General features: G+C 43.9%; 1 protein-coding gene across 3 annotated transcripts in view; it reads left to right on the plus strand.

Annotated features, from left to right (window-relative positions):
- The window catches only part of UBXN8 (UBX domain protein 8), a 59,590-nt gene that overhangs the window by 10,679 nt on the left and 25,240 nt on the right, over window positions 1-23,671 (plus strand). For all 3 annotated transcript variants that reach the window (XM_068233702.1, XM_068233700.1, XM_068233701.1), the window contains exons 2-5: window positions 3,699-3,821; window positions 7,756-7,826; window positions 15,222-15,344; window positions 16,995-17,135. In XM_068233702.1, the coding sequence (XP_068089803.1) occupies window positions 3,770-3,821; window positions 7,756-7,826; window positions 15,222-15,344; window positions 16,995-17,135 (387 nt within the window). In that variant the 5' untranslated portion in view covers window positions 3,699-3,769. The remainder of the gene's footprint in view (window positions 1-3,698; window positions 3,822-7,755; window positions 7,827-15,221; window positions 15,345-16,994; window positions 17,136-23,671) is intronic.

Genomic DNA, 23,671 nt, shown 5'->3' on the forward strand with positions numbered 1-23,671 from the left:
GCGGCGATAGATTTCAGGCCAACCGACCAACCCACCCCAGGTCTCCCCCCAGATAAAATGTGCTCCTCCAGGGCCATGCAGAACTTTGCCAAAGAAGTGCATTCACTTGTCCGCTACCACAGTATTTCTTGTGTCCTCTCTACATCCACGCCGGGACACCTGTACCCCAGTGACCTGGCTCTGGTGGAGGTGGAGATAGGTTACAGAAAGGAGGGCGCCAGTGAACAGGTGAGTGCGCTCCACTGCTAAAACACTGCATGGGCCCGCAAGGGAGACCCATTTTAGCTGGGGGCCCAGTAGTCGGCCCTGTACTACGGCACAGCTCCATGAATGAAATCTATCACAAATCTTTTTGCAGAGTGAGGCAGTAATATATTCCTCTCTAATCACAGAGGGGTTGGTGTAATCTGGTGTCCATCTGCCCTTGTATGGCCATCTTTACACTAAAGATGTGAACTGAAATTCCACTAGGAAGTTATTCTTGCTCTACAATGAGCATCAACTCCAACTTACCAGTGTTAGGCTGCCTTTGTGTCTTTCTTGCCTCTCCCACTCCCTTGATCCCTTTCAGATAGCAGGGTGTAGTATACATTACATCTGATTTTTCCTCTTCACAGCACTCATTCCAACTCACCAATAGTAATCCCAGAGTGCATTGTTACCCACCTTACACTATCTGCTGTACACTACACCATTAGACCTCTTCCCCATAGCATTAGAATATGTCACTTGCTTGTGGCCAAGTTATGCATCTGTATGGACTAATTAGGCCTTTTTCACATTGCATGCGTTGCCGTCCTGATTTCGGCAACGCCTGCAGGAGGAAAACACGCACGACATCAGAAAATGCATAGACTGCACTGTCTGATGTTCACACTGCATGTGTTCCGGACCAGTGCAGTCCGCAAACGCATGCTGTATACATTTTTCCCCGAAACGTGTGGCTGACCCATTCACTATAGTGAATGGGTTTCAGCCACGCAACGCATGCAGATTGCATGTGTTTGTACGTGTTGCGTTTCGATCACACTGCCATCTGCATTTGGTAATATGAATGGGGCCTTACCATTCAGTGTTTCCCTGAGGATCAAGCTTGCATTTGCTTGACCCGCAAACAGCATACGTTTCAAAAACTGCACAGAAAAATGCTTAGTCCCGCACTTGGTAGCGCTTGATATAGGCAGTGCAGAAGCTGAAACTGCATTGATTCACAGAATGAGCGCACTCAGATGCAAAATGTTTTTTAACTGCTGGGTAACTTTAACAGCTTTAAGCTTCTTTCATAAGTAGGCACATACAACCTTACAATATAGCTGGATAGGGTACTGGTTAAGGGCACTGCCTTTGACGTAGGAGACCAGGGTTCGAATCCTGGCTAGGGTCTGTACCTATTCAGTAAGGAGTTCAAGGCAAGACTCCCTAATACTGCTGAGTGGCCTCTTGAGCGTGTCCCAGTGGCTGCAGCTCTTGAGCGCTTTGAGTCTGACAGGAGAAAAGCGCTATACAAATGTTTGGATTATTATTAATATGAGTATTTTCTCCAGAATGCAGGTACACTTTTTCAAATGGGTGAGGCCTAACTCTATGTGACAAGCATTGTTTGTGTGCATGTAATAGAGGCGCAAGGAAAAATAGGAGTCGGGTGAAGCCGATGTAAGCGTAAATGAAAAATACCATTGTGAATTGGGCACAAAGTGCAAACCAAAAATAGTTACAGTGGTAATAATGATAGTAAAACGTTGGTAAAGGTTACCGATATATTATTACAACTAAACCTGACCCTACTCTCACACAGAAACAGAGTAAGAGTCGTAAACCATTTCCAAGGTGCTGGACCAAAGCAATAGCATTCCAAATAATCCATAATCTCTGCACACTTTTTTGTAAAAAGAGGTTGTGCGAACCTTCTGGATTATTTTGACTACTTTCACATAGAACCCTCCTAAGCTACCCTCCTAAGCTTAAACCTAAAACTCCAATTCCTTATGCCTAACCCTTAATCCCCATTTCTGACGCCTAACCCTAAATCCCCATTCCTGATGCCTAAATACAAACGACAAAAAAAAAAAAAAAAAACCTATAATGTTCTATTTTTCAAAAATGAATATTTCAGTTAGACGGGCCCAGCACTCACTATTTATTGGGTGCTTAAATTTGTGCTTTTGGCGCCCAATAGCCGATATTTGCATTCATGGGGCGACAAATCATACATTAGACAAATTTCCTGCTTCTCATTGTGCTTTGGAAAAGTTCTAACCTTTTACTAAAAATAAAAGTTTTTAAATAGCCACAAATAATGAACAAACGTGGGGTAAGAGATTAAAAACCAGACATCTTCAGGAAATCCTTGCAGTAAATACAGGTTCCCTTTCATAAAAAGCTGATTATAATTGTACTGATCGCAGTGTACAGCAGATGCTTGTCAATTCTGTGCTTGCGAAATCTTAAAGGGGCATTATGGCGAAAATGATGGTGTGCCATTATGCCCATGATCATTTATTTAATATGGACAGCATAAATTTCACCATAGATCTTGTATTAAAAAATAGCTCCTAACACCAATTTTTTTTCTTCTACACAGCTCATCTGCATCAGTAAATCAGCTGTTCCTGTGCTAATGCGATGGCTAGCTGTTCCCTGCTAACTGCTAGCAGCCTGGTGGGGATAATAGAACAGCATCATTTTTGCAAAGTTACTGTACTTATAACATGGAAGACCAGCTGAAACTATTGTTTGCTTTAGATAGAAGGCAAGACAGTTAGGATTGCTGCTGGGCTTTTATTTCTTCCTGGGTCCTCACTGTGAAGACTTTGCTCATGTACAGTTTTTCACAAAGCTGTCCTTGGGTCCAGCTGACATTGCTTTAGCTTGGGTTAGCTCATCTATGCACAGCTGGGATTATAAGTGTCTTAGCGATAAGGTTAAACTACCAGAATGGAAAACCATCAGGGCCCATTTCCACTATTGCGAATTTGCATGCGTTTTTCGCATGCAAATTCGCATAGCAATACAAGTGAATGGGACTGTTTCCACTTGTCAGGATTCCTTTGCGTTTTTCTGTGCAGAAAAAATTCGCATGGCAGAGCCATCAGAATTCGCATACCTCATACCGCTATGCGAATCGCATACAATGTATTTAATAGGAAATTCGCATGAGGTTTGAGTATGCGAATTTTCATGCGAATTTGCATAGAAACAATGGAAAAGCACACCAGCACTGCCATGGTTAAATTCGCATACATCGTCATCCATGCGAATTCGCATGAAAATTCGCATAGACCCGCATGCAAAATTCGCATCGGCATGCAAATTTTTACCGTGGCGATTTGCACCGCACAAGTGGAAATGCAGCCTCAAACATGCACCGTTGGTGGAGCTTGAGGACACTTTTAGGAACCATGGACTGTTTGCACCAGGAAAAGTAATTTAAGAAAATCTCTCCTGTGGGGACATATGCAAACGTAAAACCTTTTTTCATGTGGCGCAGAATGGTTAAAAATGCCAAAAGGTTATAATTTCTGTCTGGATACCCATTTTGGAGAGTCCATTACTTCTTTGACCAAGTAACTTGTTCTTATTAAGAACAGGAAGAAATAGTTCTACCTGTTCTGCATTACTGTATATCAAAATGCTGTTGAATCCTGCATTAAATAATGTTTTCATTGTTTTTGTATTACTATGGTAATTCATTTTTTTAGGTTTTAAAGACCTTGCCTTCTGGGGAGGAAGGCTTATCCTGATTCTTGCCCTAGTTACTTTGGCAATTTCCATGTTAGCGCCTTATGTTTCTTCTGTGTGCCCACCCCGCCATTCTGAAACAGGTAAGACTATAGGTTTTCTTGAATTTTTGAAGGAATAATTGTTTTAAATACCTGCCACTAAGTTATATAGTTTGGGCCCTGAACCAAAAATTAAGTTAAAAAATTGATAAAATGTGGTGCTCCTGTACGTGGTACCAAGCACTTGCTGCTGTTTGTGTGCACCAGGGTTACTCCCTTTCACCATTACAATATATTTTATTATTTGACTACCTAGGCAGTTTTTTGGTTTTTTTTTTGTAAACTCTTGTGGCCATGCATGAGCCAATATTCACTGGACATGTGCGAGTTTGTGAACTGTGCATGCCCAGCATTCGTGAACTAGAGCATCTTTGTTGCCCTTATGCAAGTTCATGAGAGTAGATAGGTTTCCTCACTCCTTATAGCAAAGTGCTTCATGTGGGGGGGAAATTAACTGCAGTCTTTGGTGCCACTGCAATGGCCTAAGCAGAGTAATTATCAGCAAGCACTCCTTCATGAAGTTGTGTAAGTGGAACAAGTTTATTTTCCTTAGAAACACTCAAACAACCAGGTGCTTATTTCATGGAATAATGCTTGCTGTTACTAACCCTACTTACTCATGTTTTTAAAGGGAACCTTAACTGTATGTATGTTTACTTTTCGGGCTCGTTCACACTATGAGCGTTTGCTGATTTTTTATTTTTTTTTTAAATGCTGGCGATTTTGCAAAGCACCTTAAAAGCGCCTGTGTAACGATTTCCTAAGACAGTGTTCACATGTAAATGTTTCAATTTTCTCAAATCGCAAAAGCGATACAAGTACCATTTTCTGAGCGCTTTGGCTCCATGGAAGGTATAGGGAGATCGCAAAGCGCTTGAAATAGCGATTGTATAGTGATTTTGAGCGCATTTAAAAATAAATACATCGTATTTATTCATTTCCGGGTACAAGAGTTCACGTGAATAAAATTATCGCTGAGCAAAAGAGCTCACAAAAGCGCTTTTCTAAGAGCAAAGCGCAGGGAAAAGTGCTTAAAAAAAGCTCAATAAATCGCTCAGCGCTTGTGATAATGCTAGCTATTTATAATGTGAGTGAACAAAGCCTTAAACAATACTAGTTGCTTGGCAGTCCTGCTGATCTGGCTGCAGTAGTGGCTAAATCACACACCTGAAACAAGCATGCAGCTAATCCAGTCTGACTTCAGTCAGAGCACCTGATCTGCATGCTTGATGAGGTGATGTGGCTGAAAGTATTAGAGACACAGGATCAGCAGGAGAGTCAGGAAACTGGTATTTTAAAAGGAAAAATCCATATCCTTGTCAGTTTAGGTTCCCTTTCAAAAGGAATTGCTTGTGCACAAAGAAAAGAAGATATGCATAAGCTCTTTTTTTTTTTTTTTTTTAATAGATGTGCATATGATTGGGGGGGGGGGGGAAGTGCCCAAGGCAGATACTCACCTCAGTAGAGTGAAGCCTCTGGGTAATCCACAGGCCCACCACCCCCCCCCCCCCCATCGTCTTTCAGTAGAGAGAAGCCTTTGGGTAATCCAGAAGCTTTCCAGGTTCTAGTCACCTCCACCAACCTACCATTGGGACCATCCAAACTTATTCAACAAGGGTGTGTTGAATAGGTTTGGGCTGCTGCGCTCCCGTTTGTGTATGAGCAAGATGGCTCGTGCCTGCTCAGTATCAATGGTCAGCCATTGGTATGATTGCTTTCCAGCGTTTGTGCAAACGGTGGGTTAGATTCCGATTTTCGCCATCGTCTGCCTTGTGCTTTGTCGATCCTGGAAGCAACATGTTGCTTCCAGGAATATTTACCGCCACGCTTCCTTGTCCCCTTGCAGGGATGAAAACCGCTGCACGCTGCGTAGCGGCACTGAAAGCTGCACACTTGCAGAAAAGCATTTCAAACGAGACGCCAGGCTGCTACGGGCGGATGGTTCAGATGTCTATCTGAACCAGCCCTTACAGTAATTTACTCAAAGCCACCATTCCCCAAGAGCTTAACGCAATTAAAGCATATAAAAAAAAATAATTTTTGAATATGAAAGCTGGCAATCAAATTTAAGATGGTTTTCAAAGTATCGTGCGGAAAAAATCAAAAATCGATTTTAGATGTGAACAAAGCATTACCTTCTGGAAAACTCAGCAGAAAATGTTTAATGTGGTATAGACAATGTTTGATACTATGGCTATCATTCATGAACAGGCTGTCGGTAAACAGAATCAGTGCGGGAAAACACCGCTGGCGGATTTTTAGACTTCTGGGTGGGCATTCATGAAGATGTATCCATGTGCGGAAGCAGTGCGGAGATTCGCCGAACTAAGCTGGCGGTAGGCAGGCGGTAGGCTTGCGGAGACACGGAAGCTGCCGAGTTGATACATTTCTCCGTGTTCCGCTCTGCTGCAGCTGCCTGGGAGGTCTGTGTGTCTCCATTCACTTACATTGGTATCGCCACATCAGAGGGAGCGGTACTTCCCGACCTCACACCGCTTGCGGTGTTCTTTATGAATGAACATTTTGCTACATTTGTACCGATAATCACCGCACAAGGCGGTGATGTATCACTCTGCTCGGTAGTGTCATTTTTCCATGCGGAAAGAGGCTTTATGAATGCTGACTTTGCCGAGTGGTCAGTAAAGTCAGCTGTTTTATGCATTTCCGCATGCGGAAATGCTTTATGAATGATAGCCTTTGTGATTTCTCCCTAATATCACACAATTGGCAGCATGTTCAGATGCTACAGTAGCCCTCTTTAAAGGAAGCCTGAAGTGAGAGTAATACAGAGGCTCCAATCCTTATTCTGTAATAAACAATGCTAGTTGTTCTGCCTCTAAGGGTGCCAATACATTACTTGATTTTTGGCATTGATATCCGGACAATTCAATCATAATGATCCAATCTGGCAGATATTGATGCCTCACCAAGGCCACCTGATCGATTTCTGGCTGAAATTAGTCAAAAGGATCAATCATGCAAGCTGGGAAAGCTCAGTCACAAGGATTCGATTAGGTGCGCAGCGGTAGCAGCATTCTATTTCTTTACAACCGGTGGACCCCTGGCTGGTGTTCCAAGTGTATGTGTGCTGAACCCGCTAAACTGAGAAAATGGTGTATCCCCAATGTAGTTTTGGGAAATTAGCATTTCTTTGTTCGCGACTCTTGACTTGTGTGGGATAATGTTTGGAAATTTAAACAATGCTACCTTTTAAAGTGTCCATCTTGCTGCAAGGCTGTATAGCATACAGGTTTGGTACGTCAGTAGCATAGTCAGACATCACAAAATTGGGGTAGGTGTGGCTGGGCTTGCAAACCAGGAAGTCCAGCTTAGTATCAGCACTAGGGATGATCATAGATGTGCACATTTTTTTGAGTTGATGCACATTTTTATGCAAATTATGCAGTTTGAAAACAGACCAATTAATTTAAACCCAGGTTTAAATTGATTGGTCCATTTTCAAACTGCATACATTTGCACAAAAATTTGCATCAACTCGGAAAAATTTGCATATCTATGATCATCCCTAATCAGCACTAGGGATGGTCAATGGAATGCAAATGACTCCAAATGGATGCAGAACTATACAAATTTATACAGCTTGAAAATGAACCAATCGAATCACACCAAGGTGAAATTTGATTGGTAAATTTTCAAGCTGCATATATTTGCATGCACAATTTACAGAATCCTGAATGAACTTGAAATTATTTGCATCTCATTGACCTGTAGCCTCGATATTCCTCTCACTACAGGGTCCCTTTGAGCCAATACAGGTGTGCAGCCTACATCACTGACAGTCTCATTTCTTATGAAGTAATCAGTGAGCAGAGGCAAACAAGCTCTTCATTTGAGCGCCTACACAGATCTTGAAAAATGTTTGTACGAAGAATGAGGCTTTATGCTGCGTTTGTAACTTTTAAGTCACCTTTGCACAGTCAACATGAATAATTTTGTAATATTTTGCATTTTTAAGTGCCACAACATGTGACGGACAGACAGCAAGAACTTGTAAGAAAAGGTCAACAGGAATTGTTAAGCAAAAAGGTAATAATAATATGATAATTTAGATTCTAGTCTGATCGCCTTAACACTTTCTTACTACTTCTGGCATTTGTAACACATGTATCTAGCAGGGGGGCTTTGGTGGTTTGTTTCCTAATGTCACTCTTCCTCTGATGCTTTTGAAGACCTTTTGGTTCTTAGCAAAGAAGTTGACAATATTTTACTGAAAATATTTTACAACTTAAAGTGGAATTAAAGTTAAGATGTCCATTAAAGTTTCTATTAAATCCTATTGTAATTACAGATCATATAAATAGTAGTGGAATGCCAAACGTATTAGAACCTAGAGACACTCAAAAATGGGCTGCACCACCAATATAATAAGTAATATACAAATTTTAATTTTAGGTCATGAAACAAAGGATTAAAAGCTTCTTAAAATAACAGATGTATTAACCACTTCAGGACTAGAGAAATTTTCTCATTGACTTGCATAGACAAATATCTACTCCCCTGGAGCAATACGTTTAAACACCATAAAAACAGACCACCCTTAACACATCTCTATGTGGGGGATGAACAATAATGGGTGCCTAACCCCCAAAAATAGCCCTGCAAAGATGCTCAATACCCCACACCTGGGTACACTAAGGTGTATATATAAAACGCCCACTAAATTAGATAGGACCATGTGAAAATGGAGAGTTCTATGGATCACCTAGATCAAGTGTGATAATGTGTATGCAATAGGAGATAAATATGCTCATAAACATGAGCCCTTACTGGCTTGCTGCAGACTATTCACTACTCGGGACCCTGGTGGCGATACAGTATTGTCATTACTTATCCCCCATCACTGCGCTTTGTCTTATCACATATGCATATATAATTTATTCCCATTCAGGGTCAGACAGGGCTGGCGGAGGCTCGGGATTTTTCCCGGTGGGCCTTTTAATTACAGTGACGTCAGTGCTCCGGGGGCCCCGAGCACTACGGCCGGGAACAGGAGGGGGCACAGCGCAGGAAGGAGGAGCAGCGGGGGGCATAAAGTGGTGGGGAGGGGGGGGCAGCCTCCCCCCCCCCTCCCCTTCCACGTTCCCCTCCCCCCCCTCCAGAATATATCACAGGCGCAGCAGCAGTGAGCAGGGAACAACGTACTACTTTCTGGTTCCAGCTCTGCGTGTGGCTGCTCTGGTCTGGTCTTCTCTGACTGTTGTCCAATTACGCTCTCACTGTGCTTCCTGTGAGAGCGTGATTGGACAACAGAGAAGACCAGTCCAGAGCAGCCGCACGCAGAGCTGGAACCAGAAAGTAGTACGTTGTTCCCCGCTCGCTGCCACTGCACCTGCGATACATTCTAGAGGCTGCCCCTCCCCGCTGCTCCTCCTTCCTACGCTGTGCCCCCTCCTGTCGTTCCCCGCTCGCGTCAACATTCTGGTTCGGAAGGGGGGAGTGTGGAAGGGTGGGCCTCAAGTGAGGGGGTGGAGGCCCCCCCCCCGCCTCTCTTTGCCCCGATGCTCCCCCTTCCAGGAGACACCTGTAGACCTGGCTGACTAAACTGGGGCCACCTGTAGACCTGGCTAACTAAACTGGGGACACCCGTAGACCTATCTACCTATACTGGGGGACACCTGTAGACTTGGCTACCTATACTGAGGACACTTGTAGACCTGGCTACCTAAACTGGGGCACCTATACCTTGCTACCTATACTGGTGTCACCTATAGCTAACTACTTATACTGGGGACACACATAACTTACTACAGATACTGGGGACATCTATAACTTTCTACCTATACTGGGGACACCTGTAGCTAACTACCTATACTGAGGGCACCTATAACTTGCTATCTATACTGAAGGTGCCTATAGCTAAATACCTATAATGGGGACACCTATAACTTGCTACATATACTGGGAGCACCTATAGCTAACTACCTATACTGGGGACACCTATGGTTGGCTACCTACAGGGAGTGCAGAATTATTAGGCAAGTGGTATTTTTGAGGAATAATTTTATTATTGAACAACAACCATGTTCTCAATGAACCCAAAAAACTCAATATCAAAGCTGAATATTTTTGAAAGTAGTTTTTAGTTTGTTTTTAGTTTTAGCTATTTTAGGGGTATATCTGTGTGTGCAGGTGACTATTACTGTGCATAATTATTATGCAACTTAACAAAAAACAAATATATACCCATTTCAATTATTTATTTTTACCAGTGAAACCAATATAACATCTCAACATTCACAACTATACATTTCTGACATTCAAAAACAAAGCAAAAACAAAATTTCTTTGCAAGGACACTCAAAAGCCTGCCATCCATGGATTCTGTCAGTGTTTTGATCTGTTCACCATCAACATTGCGTGCAGCAGCAACCACAGCCTCCCAGACACTGTTCAGAGAGGTGTACTGTTTTCCCTCCTTGTAAATCTCACATTTTATGATGGACCACAGGTTCTCAATGGGGTTCAGATCAGGTGAACAAGGAGGCCATGTCATTAGTTTTTCTTCTTTTATACCCTTTCCTGCCAGCCACGCTGTGGAGTACTTGGACGCATGTGATGGAGCATTGTCCTGCATGAAAATCATGTTTTTCTTGAAGGATGCAGACTTCTTCCTGTACCACTGCTCAGGGGCAAATGCAGGATTTTTAAGGGGGGGATTCCTGAAAGGTCCAGAAGCACTTATGTCCCCGAGTGCTTCCGAATACAGGTGGCTCCATACTGCCCATGCACAAAAGTGCGCTGGCGTATTACGGAGCTGCCTATCTTTGGAAGTACTCAAGGACACAAGTGTTTCTGAGGGCTTCTGGAAGCAGCAAATTTGAACAGGGGACAGCGCTGGAACAACTCCCCGAGAGAGGAACGGGAGATAGACTTAGTTTGGACAATTCAGTGGAATATGTCACATGTCACATAGCGCAAGCGATACCCATATGATGCAGGGATATATGCATCTGCGGAAGATGGCGGCGCTATATAAATACTAAATAATAATAATTTGCCTCACCAGGATTGCACTTTTATTTGGCTTTCCTGTATGACAAGAAGACATAGCCAGCCAGCACTAGGGGAAGAGGGAAACAAAGGTGAATGAGGGAGGGCTGGTGCACACCAAGAGGGCTTCTGAGCGTTTTTCAAATCCACATTGATTTGAAAAGCGCTTGGCTAATGTTACCCTATGTGGGTGTTCCCACAGCAGCGTTGTGATTTTTTTCAAAATCGCAGGTATACCGCATGCAGCATTTTTTTGAGTGATTCCTTCAGAAATTGCTCTGAAAATCGCACTCACTAATTGCTAGCGATTGCTATTGTGATTTTGGCGTGCACTAGCCCAGAGAGAAGAGGAGTGGAGAGAAATTGAGAATAGCCTGAGATGGAGCATTATCTGTATTGCAGTCCCACATCACACAGAGGCTACTTGCCTGTAATAGGACTCCTGTCCCTACCAGTCTCTCACACAAGTCAGAAAGCAGACCTCCTGGAGTCTAGGGACTGCCAAAAAATGTTCACCTTGTTTAAGAAGATGCAGTCATTATGACATAGGGGAGAGACCAATTTTTGCCCGAGGACCCTCCAGGCAAGCTCTGCATCATGCTGTGTATACTGTATATACCAGCTTGCCTGCCCTTTCATTGCAGTTTTATCAGCTAGCCTAGTATTTTGCATTGCCTTACAACAACAAACCTGAATACACCAGACACCAGCCCTAAATCACTGAATGAAAAGGGGCCTGGGGGGAGATTGCCCCCCAGGTGGAGTGGAGAGACTGAGATAGAGCAGATAGCGTATCTGTATTGCAGTCCCACATCACACAGAGGCTACTTGCATGTACTGTGTCTCCTGTCCCTGCCAGCCAAATCCAAAAAAGCTTTATTGGCAGGACCAAATACATTTAGCATTGCCAAAGCAAAAACAAAACATTAACAACATGGTGGGGAGGATTGTAGGAATAGGGGAATGATATAGGTATACCTTCCATAGGGGTGTGGAGAGTGTAAGGGATGGTCAGCCTCTCACACAAGCTGCAGGCAGCCCTCCTGGAGTTTAGGGACTGTCAAAAACTTTTCAACCTGTGACATACCTTATGTAGCTGTCTTCATGCAGTCTTTACAATAGGGAAAGAGCTGAGTTTTTCCCACAGACCCTGCAGGCAAGCCTCTGTATATTTACCAGCTTGTCTGCTTCAGCGATTTCAGGGAATTTTTTTTAAAGGTACAGGAGTCTCGGGGGTGTTCCATACATCCAGAACCCCCCGTCTGGATACGCCAGTGCTGCTTGAAGAAGGTGTCTTCCAGAAACTGGCAGTAGGACTGGGAGTTGAGCTTGACTACATCCTCAACCCGAAAAGGCCCCACAAGCTCATCTTTGATTATACCAGCCCAAACCAGTACTCCACCTCCACCTTGCTGGCGTCTGAGTCGGACTGGAGCTCTCTGCTCTTTACCAATCCAGCCACAGGCCCATCCATCTGGCCCATCAAGACTCGCTCTCATTTCATCAGTCCATAAAACCTTAGAAAAATCAGTATTGAGATATTTCTTGGCCCAGTCTTGACGCTTCAGCTTGTGTCTTGTTCAGTGGTGGTCGTCTTTCAGCCTTTCTTACCTTGGCCATGTCTCTGAGTATTGCACACCTTGTGCTTTTGGGCACTCCAGTGATGTTGCAGCTCTGAAATATGGCCAAACTGGTGGCATTTTGGCAGCTGCACGCTTGACTTTTCTCAGTTCATGGGCAGTTATTTTGCGCCTTGGTTTTTCCACGCGCTTCTTGCGACCCTGTTGACTATTTTGAATGAAACGCTTGATTGTTCGATGATCACGCTTCAGAAGCTTTGCAGTTTTAAGAGTGCTGCATACCTTTGCAAGATATCTCACTATTTTTTACCTTTCTGAGCCTGTCAAGTCCTTCTTTTGACCCATTTTGCCAAAGGAAAGGAAGTTGCCTAATAATTATGCACACCTGATATAGGGCGTTGATGTCATTATACTACATCCCTTCTCATTACAGAGATGCACATCACCTAATATGCTTAATTGGTAGTAGGTTTTCGAGCCTATACAGCTTGGAGTAAGACAACGTGCATAAAGAGGATGATGTGGTCAAAATACTTATTTGCCTAATAATTCTGCACTCCCTGTATACTGGGGGCAGCTATACTCAGGCTCTAGGCCCTTCATATGACACTTGCCTCAGGCCCTGCATACTCTCCAATAACTAACTCTAATAAGGCCACCCAGCATTGCAGGCAGTAGCACCCAGCAAAGCACCCAGCCCTCCCCAGCCAGCACTGACTACCTAATACTGATGTATATGGGCACATGGCTACTTAATTCTGTTTTCTGGGGAACATGGCTACCTAATTTATGTATACAGGGCCCATTTGGCTACTAAATTATTTTATTTTGAAGCACCTGGCTATTTATTGTAAGGCACTTACATTGTAAGGCACTTGGCTACTTAATTATTTTATCTGGAGGTGTGTGACTACTTAGGGCACATTTCCACTTGTGCGGTGCGATTTGCTGCGTAAAAAATTTGCATGCGGATGTGAATTTCACATGCGGTTATATGCGAATTTTCATGCGAATTTGCGTGAAAATTCGCATGAATGACGCTGTATGCGTCATTCATACGCTGTATGCTTTTCAATTGATTCCATGCGAATTGGCCATTTTGTGGAGAGACCTGTGGCCAATCTGACTGCATTTTGTGGAGAAATCTGATGCCAATCTGACTGCATTTTGTGGGGATACTGCTGGTAGATTTCTTATTTTTTTTTTCTTTTCTTCCTTGGGTGGTGGTGGTGGTGGTGGGGGGGGGGGGTTCTACCGGCCCTCCACCATGTGGGGAGAAGGGAATATTTAGATTGGAACAGCAGCAGCATGGGGGAATGGGATTATGGTCTGCGGCCAATCTGACTGCATATTGTGGTGAGATCTGAAGTGGGTTAAAGGGGGAGAACGAGGGGAGGGGGTGTTATTATACATTTAAGGAGCAACCGCAGCGCGGGGGAGAAGGGGAATATTTACATTGGAACAGCAGCAGCACGGGGGAGAAGGGAATATTTAGATTGGAACAGCAGCAGCATGGGGGAATGGGATTATGGTCTGCGGCCAATCTGACTGCATTTTGGGGAGAAATCTGCGGCCAATCTGACTGCATATTGTGGTGAGATCTGCGTCCAATCTGACTGCATTTTGTGGAGAGACCTGCGGCCAATCTGACTGCATTTTGTGGAGAGACCTGCGGCCAATCTGACTGCATTTTGTGGAGAGACCTGTGGCCAATCTGACTGCATTTTGTGGAGAGACCTGTGGCCAATCTGACTGCATCTTGTGCAGAGACCTGTGGCCAATCTGACTGCATCTTGTGGAGAGACCTGTGGCCAATCTGACTGCATTTTGTGGAGAGACCTGTGGCCAATCTGACTGCATCTTGTGCAGAGACCTGTGGCCAATCTGACTGCATCTTGTGGAGAGACCTGTGGCCAATCTGACTGCATCTTGTGGAGAGACCTGTGGCCAATCTGACTGCATTTTGTGGAGAGACCTGTGGCCAATCTGACTGCATTTTGTGGAGAGACCTGTGGCCAATCTGACTGCATTTTGTGGAGAAATCCGTGGCCAATCTGACTGCATTTTGTGGAGAAATCTGATGCCAATCTGACTGCATTTTGTGGGGATACTGCTGGTAGATTTCTTATTTTTTTTTTCTTTTCTTCCTTGGGTGGTGGTGGTGGTGGTGGTGGGGGGGGGGGGGGGGGGGGTTCTACCGGCCCTCCACCATGTGGGGAGAAGGGAATATTTAGATTGGAACAGCAGCAGCATGGGGGAATGGGATTATGGTCTGCGGCCAATCTGACTGCATATTGTGGTGAGATCCTGTGCCCTCGCAGTCACTCATTGCTCCTCTGGTCCCCCACTGGCAGCTAGTTTCGTTTTTGCCGACTGGGAGTCGGCCGGCTGCCATGCGTACGTTTTTACGCATCCCTGCTGGTGCAGGAAGCTATTGCAGACATCAACAAGTACATTTTTACGCATTATGGGTGTAATGCGTAACATTTTACGCATTACACCCGTAACGCGTAAAAATGTACTTGTTGATGTCTGCAATAGCTTCCTGCACCAGCAGGGATGCGTAAAAACGTACGCATGGCAGCCGGCCGACTCCCAGTCGGCAAAAACAAAACTAGCTGCCAGTGGGGGACCAGAGGAGCAATGAGTGACTGCGAGGGCACAGGATGGCTGCAGGGGGCTGGTGGATGCCCCAGGTAAGTAAAACTCATTTTTTTTTTTTTTTTTTTTTACAGTTAAGGTTCCCTTTAAGACCTGTTCATGATAACTAAGAGTAGGAGTGTTTTGCACAGAGCTTTGTCCAACATCTTGTCTATTACAGAAAATGTTGATAAGCATTTATTATTTACAGGCAAAGCAATACTCTGAGGAGGTCTTAAAACCACGTGAAGCAGAAAAACTGAAAAAGCAAGAAGAAAAATTTTATAAGATGACTGGCCAGATATGGACATTAACTGAAGGTCAAAGACTTGGCGTAAGTAGGCGTATTCTCTTGGTATCAAAATGATCAAAAAGCGCTGAACAAAAAATAGTTTTCAGTGTAAATTTCATTCACCTAGAAAAAGAAATGTGCTGGACCTCATCAGAAAGCTGAACTACCGATCAATAAATCAGCAGCAGATAAACGTGCACAGTTATTTCATTATGGTTCAGGATTTACAATTACCCTTTTACACTTAGAGTCATCATCATGCTGATGTGCAGAATATTGATGCTGCAAATCGAGTAATATATGGGCAGTGCAACAGTGACAATCACTAGGGTTGAGGAACGGAGTTTCTAACAACAACAAAGAAACAATGTGTGAGATCTGCAGTGTTTTCTTATTACGTCATAGTTTGGATATGGATTGAACTGGCAGAGAGAAATAGAACCATATGTGAACTTTAATATTTGGCAGCCTTTTACTGTGCAAGCAGATATACTGTACATTTGTGAAAGATCAGACAAATTGCTTTTCAGTAAAAACATATTTGAATATGTTTTTTCATTTGAACGTAAATATATTTTATCTATCAAGACTGTAGTGTTAGCCTTGGCAAATATGATAATCTTTTTTTATGGTGTTTCTAGTTAAACTAGACCTAAATTAAAGTTGCATACACATGCACAATTAGTGTCACCTGTACGAATATGGAATTGATCCCTCGGGAGACAGTTTGGATTTAAGTTCTGTACAGACACTTTCCTAGCCTACAGGTTAGTAAAGCATTCTATTTGTTCCATCATGAAACACCCGCATGGTGCATGATGGAACAAATTGAGTGGGTAGGTTTATGCCAAGACCTGATGCTCAGCTATAAAAAGGCAGTAAAACAATAAGCTGATGATAAAAAAACAAAGCCAACTCCTAACATTACTATATGGGTCTGAATAAAAAAAAAAAACTCACAAAACAGAACCACAGCTTCTTTCCTATTCTATACATAAAAGGTGTCCATATCGACCAAGAGACAGATCTCTCTCTGATTGAATCTGATCATAGAGAAACCTGTTGTCTGACCATACTCAGCAGGACGATTACCAATCGATTTTGGCATGAAAAATCTTGGTAATCGGCCTTTTGATGCTGCATCCGTCTCCTGTTCCCCTGTGCGTGAATACTTTACCTGACGATGTCTGCCGCTGGCTCCGTGTTCCGTCCACATACACGCACCCCACATGGTTGCTGGCATAACGTGATGTCACACACACCTATACGCTGGCAACAATGTGGGGTGTGTGTATGTGGTGGACAGAGCACGGAGCCAGTGGCATGCACCGACAGGTGAAGTATTCTAGTGTGGGCACAATTCATACTAGGGGGGGAAAGCGACAGGGGTTAAGTTGCGTTTGTCCCGATATCGTACACCGTTACCGCCGTGCAAATGCCAAGTTGCCTGATGTATGGTCACCTTTAATCTGTCTTTTGTTTATCTACACTAAACTTTGTCTCTTCTGTACTTACCTGGACAACTAATTTGCATAATTTAAACAAACTCAGTTTTAGCCTTTTCAAAAAGTAGTACTTCTTACCTCATCATTTTAGGAGGTCCACAATGGCATATTAATTATTTTGAATATTACTATGAAAAACGTATATCGGTGACCTCCACAGCACAAACGCATGTGATTTTTCCATCAGGAGACTGAAGAATCTGACAGTGAGAGACATAGCGTGGACCATGGTGTGCTAACAGTAAATCAAGAAGCTATCAGGAAAAGAAAGCTCCCAGAGCACGTCACAAAACCTTTGCCAAAAGCTGAACAGCCACAGCCTAAAAAGGTACTTTCATATTATTGAATTTAAATTTGGGTACTGATTAAATAAAGCTCATTTTCCTGGAGCTCAATTTAAAGTTGTCATTTCTTTTTGCATTATATTTTAGAGCAGTGCTGTCCAACTTCGCGGGCATGGAGGGCCATTTTTTTCCAGACCACATGGTGGAGGGCCGGTAGACCACATCTATAAATCTAGCAGCAGTATCCCCACAAATTGCAATTAGCAGATTTTAACACAAAATGCAGTCAGATTGGCATCAGATTTCTTTACAAAATGCAGTCAGATTGGCCGCAGATCTCTCCTCAAAATGCAGTCAGATTGGCCGCAGATCTCTCCTCAAAATGCAGTCAGATTGGCCGCAGATCTCTCCTCAAAATGCAGTCAGATTGGCCGCAGATCTCACCACAAAATGCAGTCAGGCCACAGATCTCACCACAGAATGCAGTCAGATTGGCTGCAGATCTCTCCACAAAATGCAGTCAGAATGGCCGCAGATCTCTCCACAAAATGCAGTCAGATTGGCCGCAGATCTCTCCACAAAATGCAGTCAGATTGGCAGCAGATCTCTCCACAAAATGCAGTCAGATTGGCCGCAGATTTCTCCACAAAATGCAGTCAGATTGGCCGCAGACCATAATCCCATTCCCCCTAGGCTGCTGCTGTTCCAATGTAAATATTCCCCTTTTCCCCTCATGCTGCGGTTGCTACTTAAATGTATAATATCAACATCCCCTCCTCTCGTTCTCCCCCTTTAACCCACCTCAGATCGGCGGCGGGCAGGAGATCAGAGCCAGTCAGACCGGCGCATACCAGCCGCACGGTGAATTTAAATGCAGGAAGTGACATCATCGGTCACGTCCAGCACTTAAAGTCCACTGTGTGGCTGGTATGCGCCGCCGGTCTGGCTGGTTCCAATCTCGTGGTCGCCATCTATCTGAGGTGTGTTAGAGGCGGCAGCAAGGGGGAGAAGGAGGGGAGGGGGTGTATATATTTACAGCAGCCGCAGCATGGGGGAAGGGGGTTTAGGACTCTGGGGACTGGGGGGCTGCAGCAGGAGGCCTGGCGGCCGGATGCGGGCCGCCAGTTGGACAGCACTGTTTTAGAGCATATTGCTATTTTTATATTGGATAACTTTTTACACTTTCATCTGAATAACTAAAGGTACATTATAGTAAAATCAAGAAGTGAGGCTTAAAAATGTACATCCTGTAGAACATGCAACCAGCCTACACTGGAATGTAGTTTTCATGAACCAGACCATGTCAATATGTCAACTCAAAACTTTAGCTTGGGGTCACTTTAACCACTTCACTACTGAGGGGTTTTTCCCCTTCTGTACCAGAGTAAATTTCACCTTTCAGTGCTCCTTCTATTCATTCACCTATAACTCCATTACTACTTATCACAATTAAACTATTATCTTGTCTGTTTTTTTGCCACCAATTATGCTTTTTTTGGGTGGTACATTTTCTCCTGCGTTTTCTCCTAGGTGATCTGTTCAAACTTGTCAATAACATACCTTTTAAACCATCAGAAAGCAATAAAATAATGTTGATAGCACCTATTAACATACTTTTTGTTGCTTTTTCAATTGCAAAGTACAAAAAAATTGTCTAAATAGAAGATGAAAAAGTATGTCCTTGGAGAAAACTCTGGTGAAAAAGTTAAATGCATATAGGCCATTTTATTCTAAATGGATTTTAATTGGGGGGGGGGGGGGGGGGGAATGGAAAAAAAATCATTATTTCTTGGCCACTATATTTTTAAAATAATACATGCTTCCGTAATTAAAACCCACACATTTTATTTGCCCATTTGTCTTGGTAATTAAAACGTTTAAAATATCTCTATAGTACAGTGTATGGAGCCAATATTTTATTTGGGAATTTTTTCAATTTTGCGTCCATCACTAATTAAAAGCCTACTCAACCGAAACTGCTCTCACCAAAGTGGTCAACGACCTTGCCTTAGCTAAAGCTGAAGGTAAATACTCCATTCTCCTCCTCCTTGACCTGTCAGCAGCTTTTGACACAGTAGATCATCCCCTACTCCTCCAGTCCCTCCAGTCCTTGGGCATTCATGATCTCGCCCTGTCCTGGCTTTCATCCTACCTCTCCAACCGCTCCTTCACGACCGCCTTCAATGAGTCCTCGTCCACCCCCAACCACCTCTCGGTGGGAGTCCCCCAAGGTTCGGTCCTTGGCCCCCTACTGTTCACCCTATACACATCCTCCATTGGCAAGGTTATCTCCTCCATGGGTTTTAACTATCATCTGTATGGAGATCTACCTCCACACCCCTGACATATCCACCACTACCATGGACAAGGTCTCCTCCTGCCTATCAGCCATCTCCTCCTGGATGTCCGCTTGGTTCCTGAAACTAAATCTAGACAAAACGGAATTTATGATCTTCCCACCCCGGGCATCCACGAACCTCCCAGATGTGCATGTCACTGTTAACCACACTACCATTCGCCCTACCTCTCAAGCCCGTTGTCTGGGTGTCACCCTGGACTCCGCACTCTCCTTCACTTCCCACATCCAAAATCTCACAAAGTCCTGCAACTTCCACCTTCGTAACATCTGTAAGATTCGCCCTTTCCTGACCTCTGCCACCACCAAACTCCTCATCCATGCCCTCATAATTTCCCGCCTTGACTACTGCAATGCCCTGCTGTCTGGTCTCCCTATGACCCGAACAGCGCCACTGCAGTCCATCATGAATGCGGCAGCCAGAATTATCCACTGCTCCCATCGCTCCACCACGGCAGATCCCCTCCTAGAATCCTTCCACTGGCTTCCTATCCAGTCCAGAATCAGATTCAAGATACTGTGTCTGACCTACAAATCTGTCCACAAAACCTGTCCAACCTACATTTCCGATCTTACTCAGAGGTACACACCTAGCCGCTCACTCCGCTCTTCCAATGAACTTCACCTAACCGCCCCCCGCATCACCCAGTCCCTTGCACGCCTCCAGGACTTCTCAAGAGCTGCTCCAACACTATGGAACTCCCTACCTCCACCCATTAGGGCAGCCCCCTCCTTCAACTTTTTCAAGAAAGCCCTCAAAACTCACCTTTTCACTCTGGCCTACTACCCCTCACAGGTGCTCTAAACCAGGGGTCCCGAACCTTTTCCGGCCCGGGGACCACTTTCTGACCAAATTTTTCTCCGGGGCCCCCGGGGGGGGGGGGGGGGGGTTGGAGGTGTAGCGTCCTAGTGGACAGTGTCGTGCACAGCGGGTTACCGAGGGGGGGGGGGGGTCATAGCTAGCATAGTTGCCTCAGTATAGGGAGTTTGGTTGCCCCAGTATGGCTAGTACAGTTACCCCAGTATAGCTAGTAGAGTGCCCAGTAAAGCTAGTATAGTGCCCAGTAAAGCTAATAGAGTGCCCAGTGTAGCTAGTATAGTGCCCAGTATGGGTAGGTAGTGCCCCAGTATAGCTAGTATGCCCCAGTATAGTTAGTATGCCCCAGTATAGCTAGTATAGTGCCTCAGTATAGCTAGTATGCCCCAGTATAGCTAGTATAGTGCCCCAGTATGCCTAGTAAAGCCCCAGTACAGCCAGTATAGTGCCCAGTATAGCTAGTAAAGCCCCAGTACAGCCAGTATAGTGCCCAGTATAGCAAGTATAGTGCCTCAGTATAGCTAGTATGCCCCAGTATAGCTAGTATAGTGCCCCAGTATAGCTAGTATAGTGCCCCAGTATAGCTAGTATAGTGCCCCAGTATAGCTAGTATGCCCCAGTACAGCCAGTATAGTGCCCACTACGCCTAGTATAGTGCCCCAGTATAGCTAGTATAGTGCCCCAGTATAGCTAGTATAGTGCCCCAGTATAGCTAGTATAGTGCCCCAGTATAGCTAGTATAGTGCCCCAGTATAGCAAGTATAGTGCCCCAGTATAGCAAGTATAGTGCCCCAGTATAGCAAGTATAGTGCCCCAGTATAGCAAGTATAGTGCCCCAGTATAGCAAGTATAGTGCCCCAGTATAGCAAGTATAGTGCCCCAGTATAGCAAGTATAGTGCCCCAGTATAGCAAGTATCGTTCCCCAGTATAGCAGCACACACCTCCTCCCCCCCCCCCCCCCCCCGCGGCCGCCGCTGCAGTTACCTTGGCCACCGGTCTCTCTTATTACCCTCTCTCTCTCTCTTCCCAGCGTGTGAGTAACAGCGCGCCCTACGGCTGCTGTGATAGAGAGGGAGGAAGCAGGAAGGTGAGAGCGGTTCCCATAGTAACGGCGCGCCGCTACAGGAAGCCGCTCTTTCTCTCCTGTTTTCCTCCCTCTCTATCACAGCAGCCGCAGGGCGCGCTGTTGTGACACACACTGGGAAGAGAGAGAAGGGAGAATATAAGAGACCACGCGGCCGCCAGAGGTAACGGAGCGGCGGCCGCGGAGGGGGCGGGGCGGGCAGACAAGAGGACAGTCCCGCGGCCCAACTGGAAACGTCCTGCGGACCACCAGTGGGCCGCGGACCACAGGTTGGGGATCCCTGCTCTAAACCTACAGCTGAACTCTAGTCCCCTACCATTCGTGTCCTTACCTCTCCCTCAAATGTAAGCCTTTGGGCAGGGTCCTCTTCCTTTTGTGTCCTACCTGATCTTGCACCTCCATTACTGTGAACCCATGCTATGCATCTGAGTGAACCTAACTTGCCTAATCTCCATGCTCCATCCAGTCACTGATTAAGCATTACCTGGTACTCATACTATGGTGTGTGATCTGGTTTTCTTGTATTCCTGTATTGTCATATTGCTGTATGTCACCCCTAAATATTGTCTGTAACCTAAATTAATGTTCAGCGCTGCGTAATATGTTGGCGCTCTATAAATACAATAAATAAATTATTATTATTATTAATATTATTATTTAGTATTTATATAGCGCCGACATATTACGCAGCGCTGTACAGTGTGTATATATATATATATATATATATATATATATATATATATATATATATATATATATATATATATATATATATATATATATATATATATATATATATATATATATATATATATATATATATATATATATATATATATATTGTCTTGTCACTAACTGTCCCTCAAAGGAGCTCACAATCTAATCCCTACCATTGCCATATGTCTATATTATGTAGTGTAAGTACTGTAGTCTAGGGCCAATTTTTAGGGGGAGCCAATTAACTTATCTGTATGTTTTTGGAATGTGGGAGGAAACCGGAGTGCCCGGAGGAAACCCACGCAGACACGGAGAGAACATACAAACTCTTTGCAGATAGTGCCCTGGCTGGGATTCGAACCAGGGACCCAGCGCTGCAAGGCGAGAGAGATAACCACTACGCCACCGTGCTGCCCACTACGCCACCGTGCTGCCCAAATAACAATAATATACCCTTTTAACATACATATTAAAAAAAAAAAGTTCAGTCCGTGAGGTAACTATTTATGTATTTAAATTTTTTTTTGCGTCTTTTTTTTTTGTAATATGCATATCATTTAATTAGGTAACTATGGGAGAGGGTGGGAGGTAAGGGGTTAATGAACTGCATTCCTATTCATTCATCTCCCCTTTAGCAGGCAGCGACAAGTACCCATGTGGTTGCGCGTGTGGCAGTGAGCAGTGGCCATCCGCAGCCATTGACTAATATCTACGTCCCTGGGCAAGAACTGAAGTCCTGCAGGACATAGATATATTATCGCAAATCATGGTTAAATTTGGTCATCCATTATATATTGAGGCAGAGTAAAAGTGTTATGGGGGGAAAAAAAACTATATGTTTTATGTTTCCCATATGTTACATGGCTATTAAGGCTCTGAAAGACATGTATTGCATGCTATTATTCAGAATTTGCTTCGGGGGTTGTGTGGCCATATGCATACAAATATTTTCTTTCTGTGTACTTTGGATCACCTCATTTTAGCATTTATCGCTATTTCCTGTTTAACTTGATTTCCAGAATAAGCTGCGATTCTCGAGCACTCTTCTGTAAAAGGCTAAGTAGGTGTTAAATACAAGTTTTCATCTAGAGTACATGTAGAAACCAGGAAAGAACAAGCTGGGAATGTACCTGTGTCACCACGACATGCTGAACCCCTCTCCAGTGCAATCACTTACAATAGGACGAAAAACACAATAACACAATACAAACACCTCTCTGATGTATGTGTCAATAGAAAGTGTTCTTGGAAACTCAACTACATTTCCAGAATGTAAACAAAGACTGATTGTGATGCTTTGCAATTCATTTAAACACTATATTTAATTAAACATAGTCGAAAGGCAACAACAAAATGTTTAAATGACATTGTTTTTTTAAATAGAATTTGATGAAAGCTCTTGCAGACGTTTATTATTAAAATAAACTGCTAATTAGACCCATAGATAGTAAAAAGACTTGTATCGCCAGAATAGAAGGAGGAGAATCAGGGATATTATTTTTATTTTTTTACTTTCCAGAATTCTGATTTAATACATGTTCTTTCACTGTTTTATCTGCTAGCAGTAATAAAGAAATCATGGGTTTAATTATATATACAATCTTA

The sequence above is a fragment of the Hyperolius riggenbachi genome, chromosome 1 (genome assembly GCF_040937935.1).
Source record: "Hyperolius riggenbachi isolate aHypRig1 chromosome 1, aHypRig1.pri, whole genome shotgun sequence".
Taxonomy (NCBI): Eukaryota; Metazoa; Chordata; class Amphibia; order Anura; family Hyperoliidae; genus Hyperolius; species Hyperolius riggenbachi.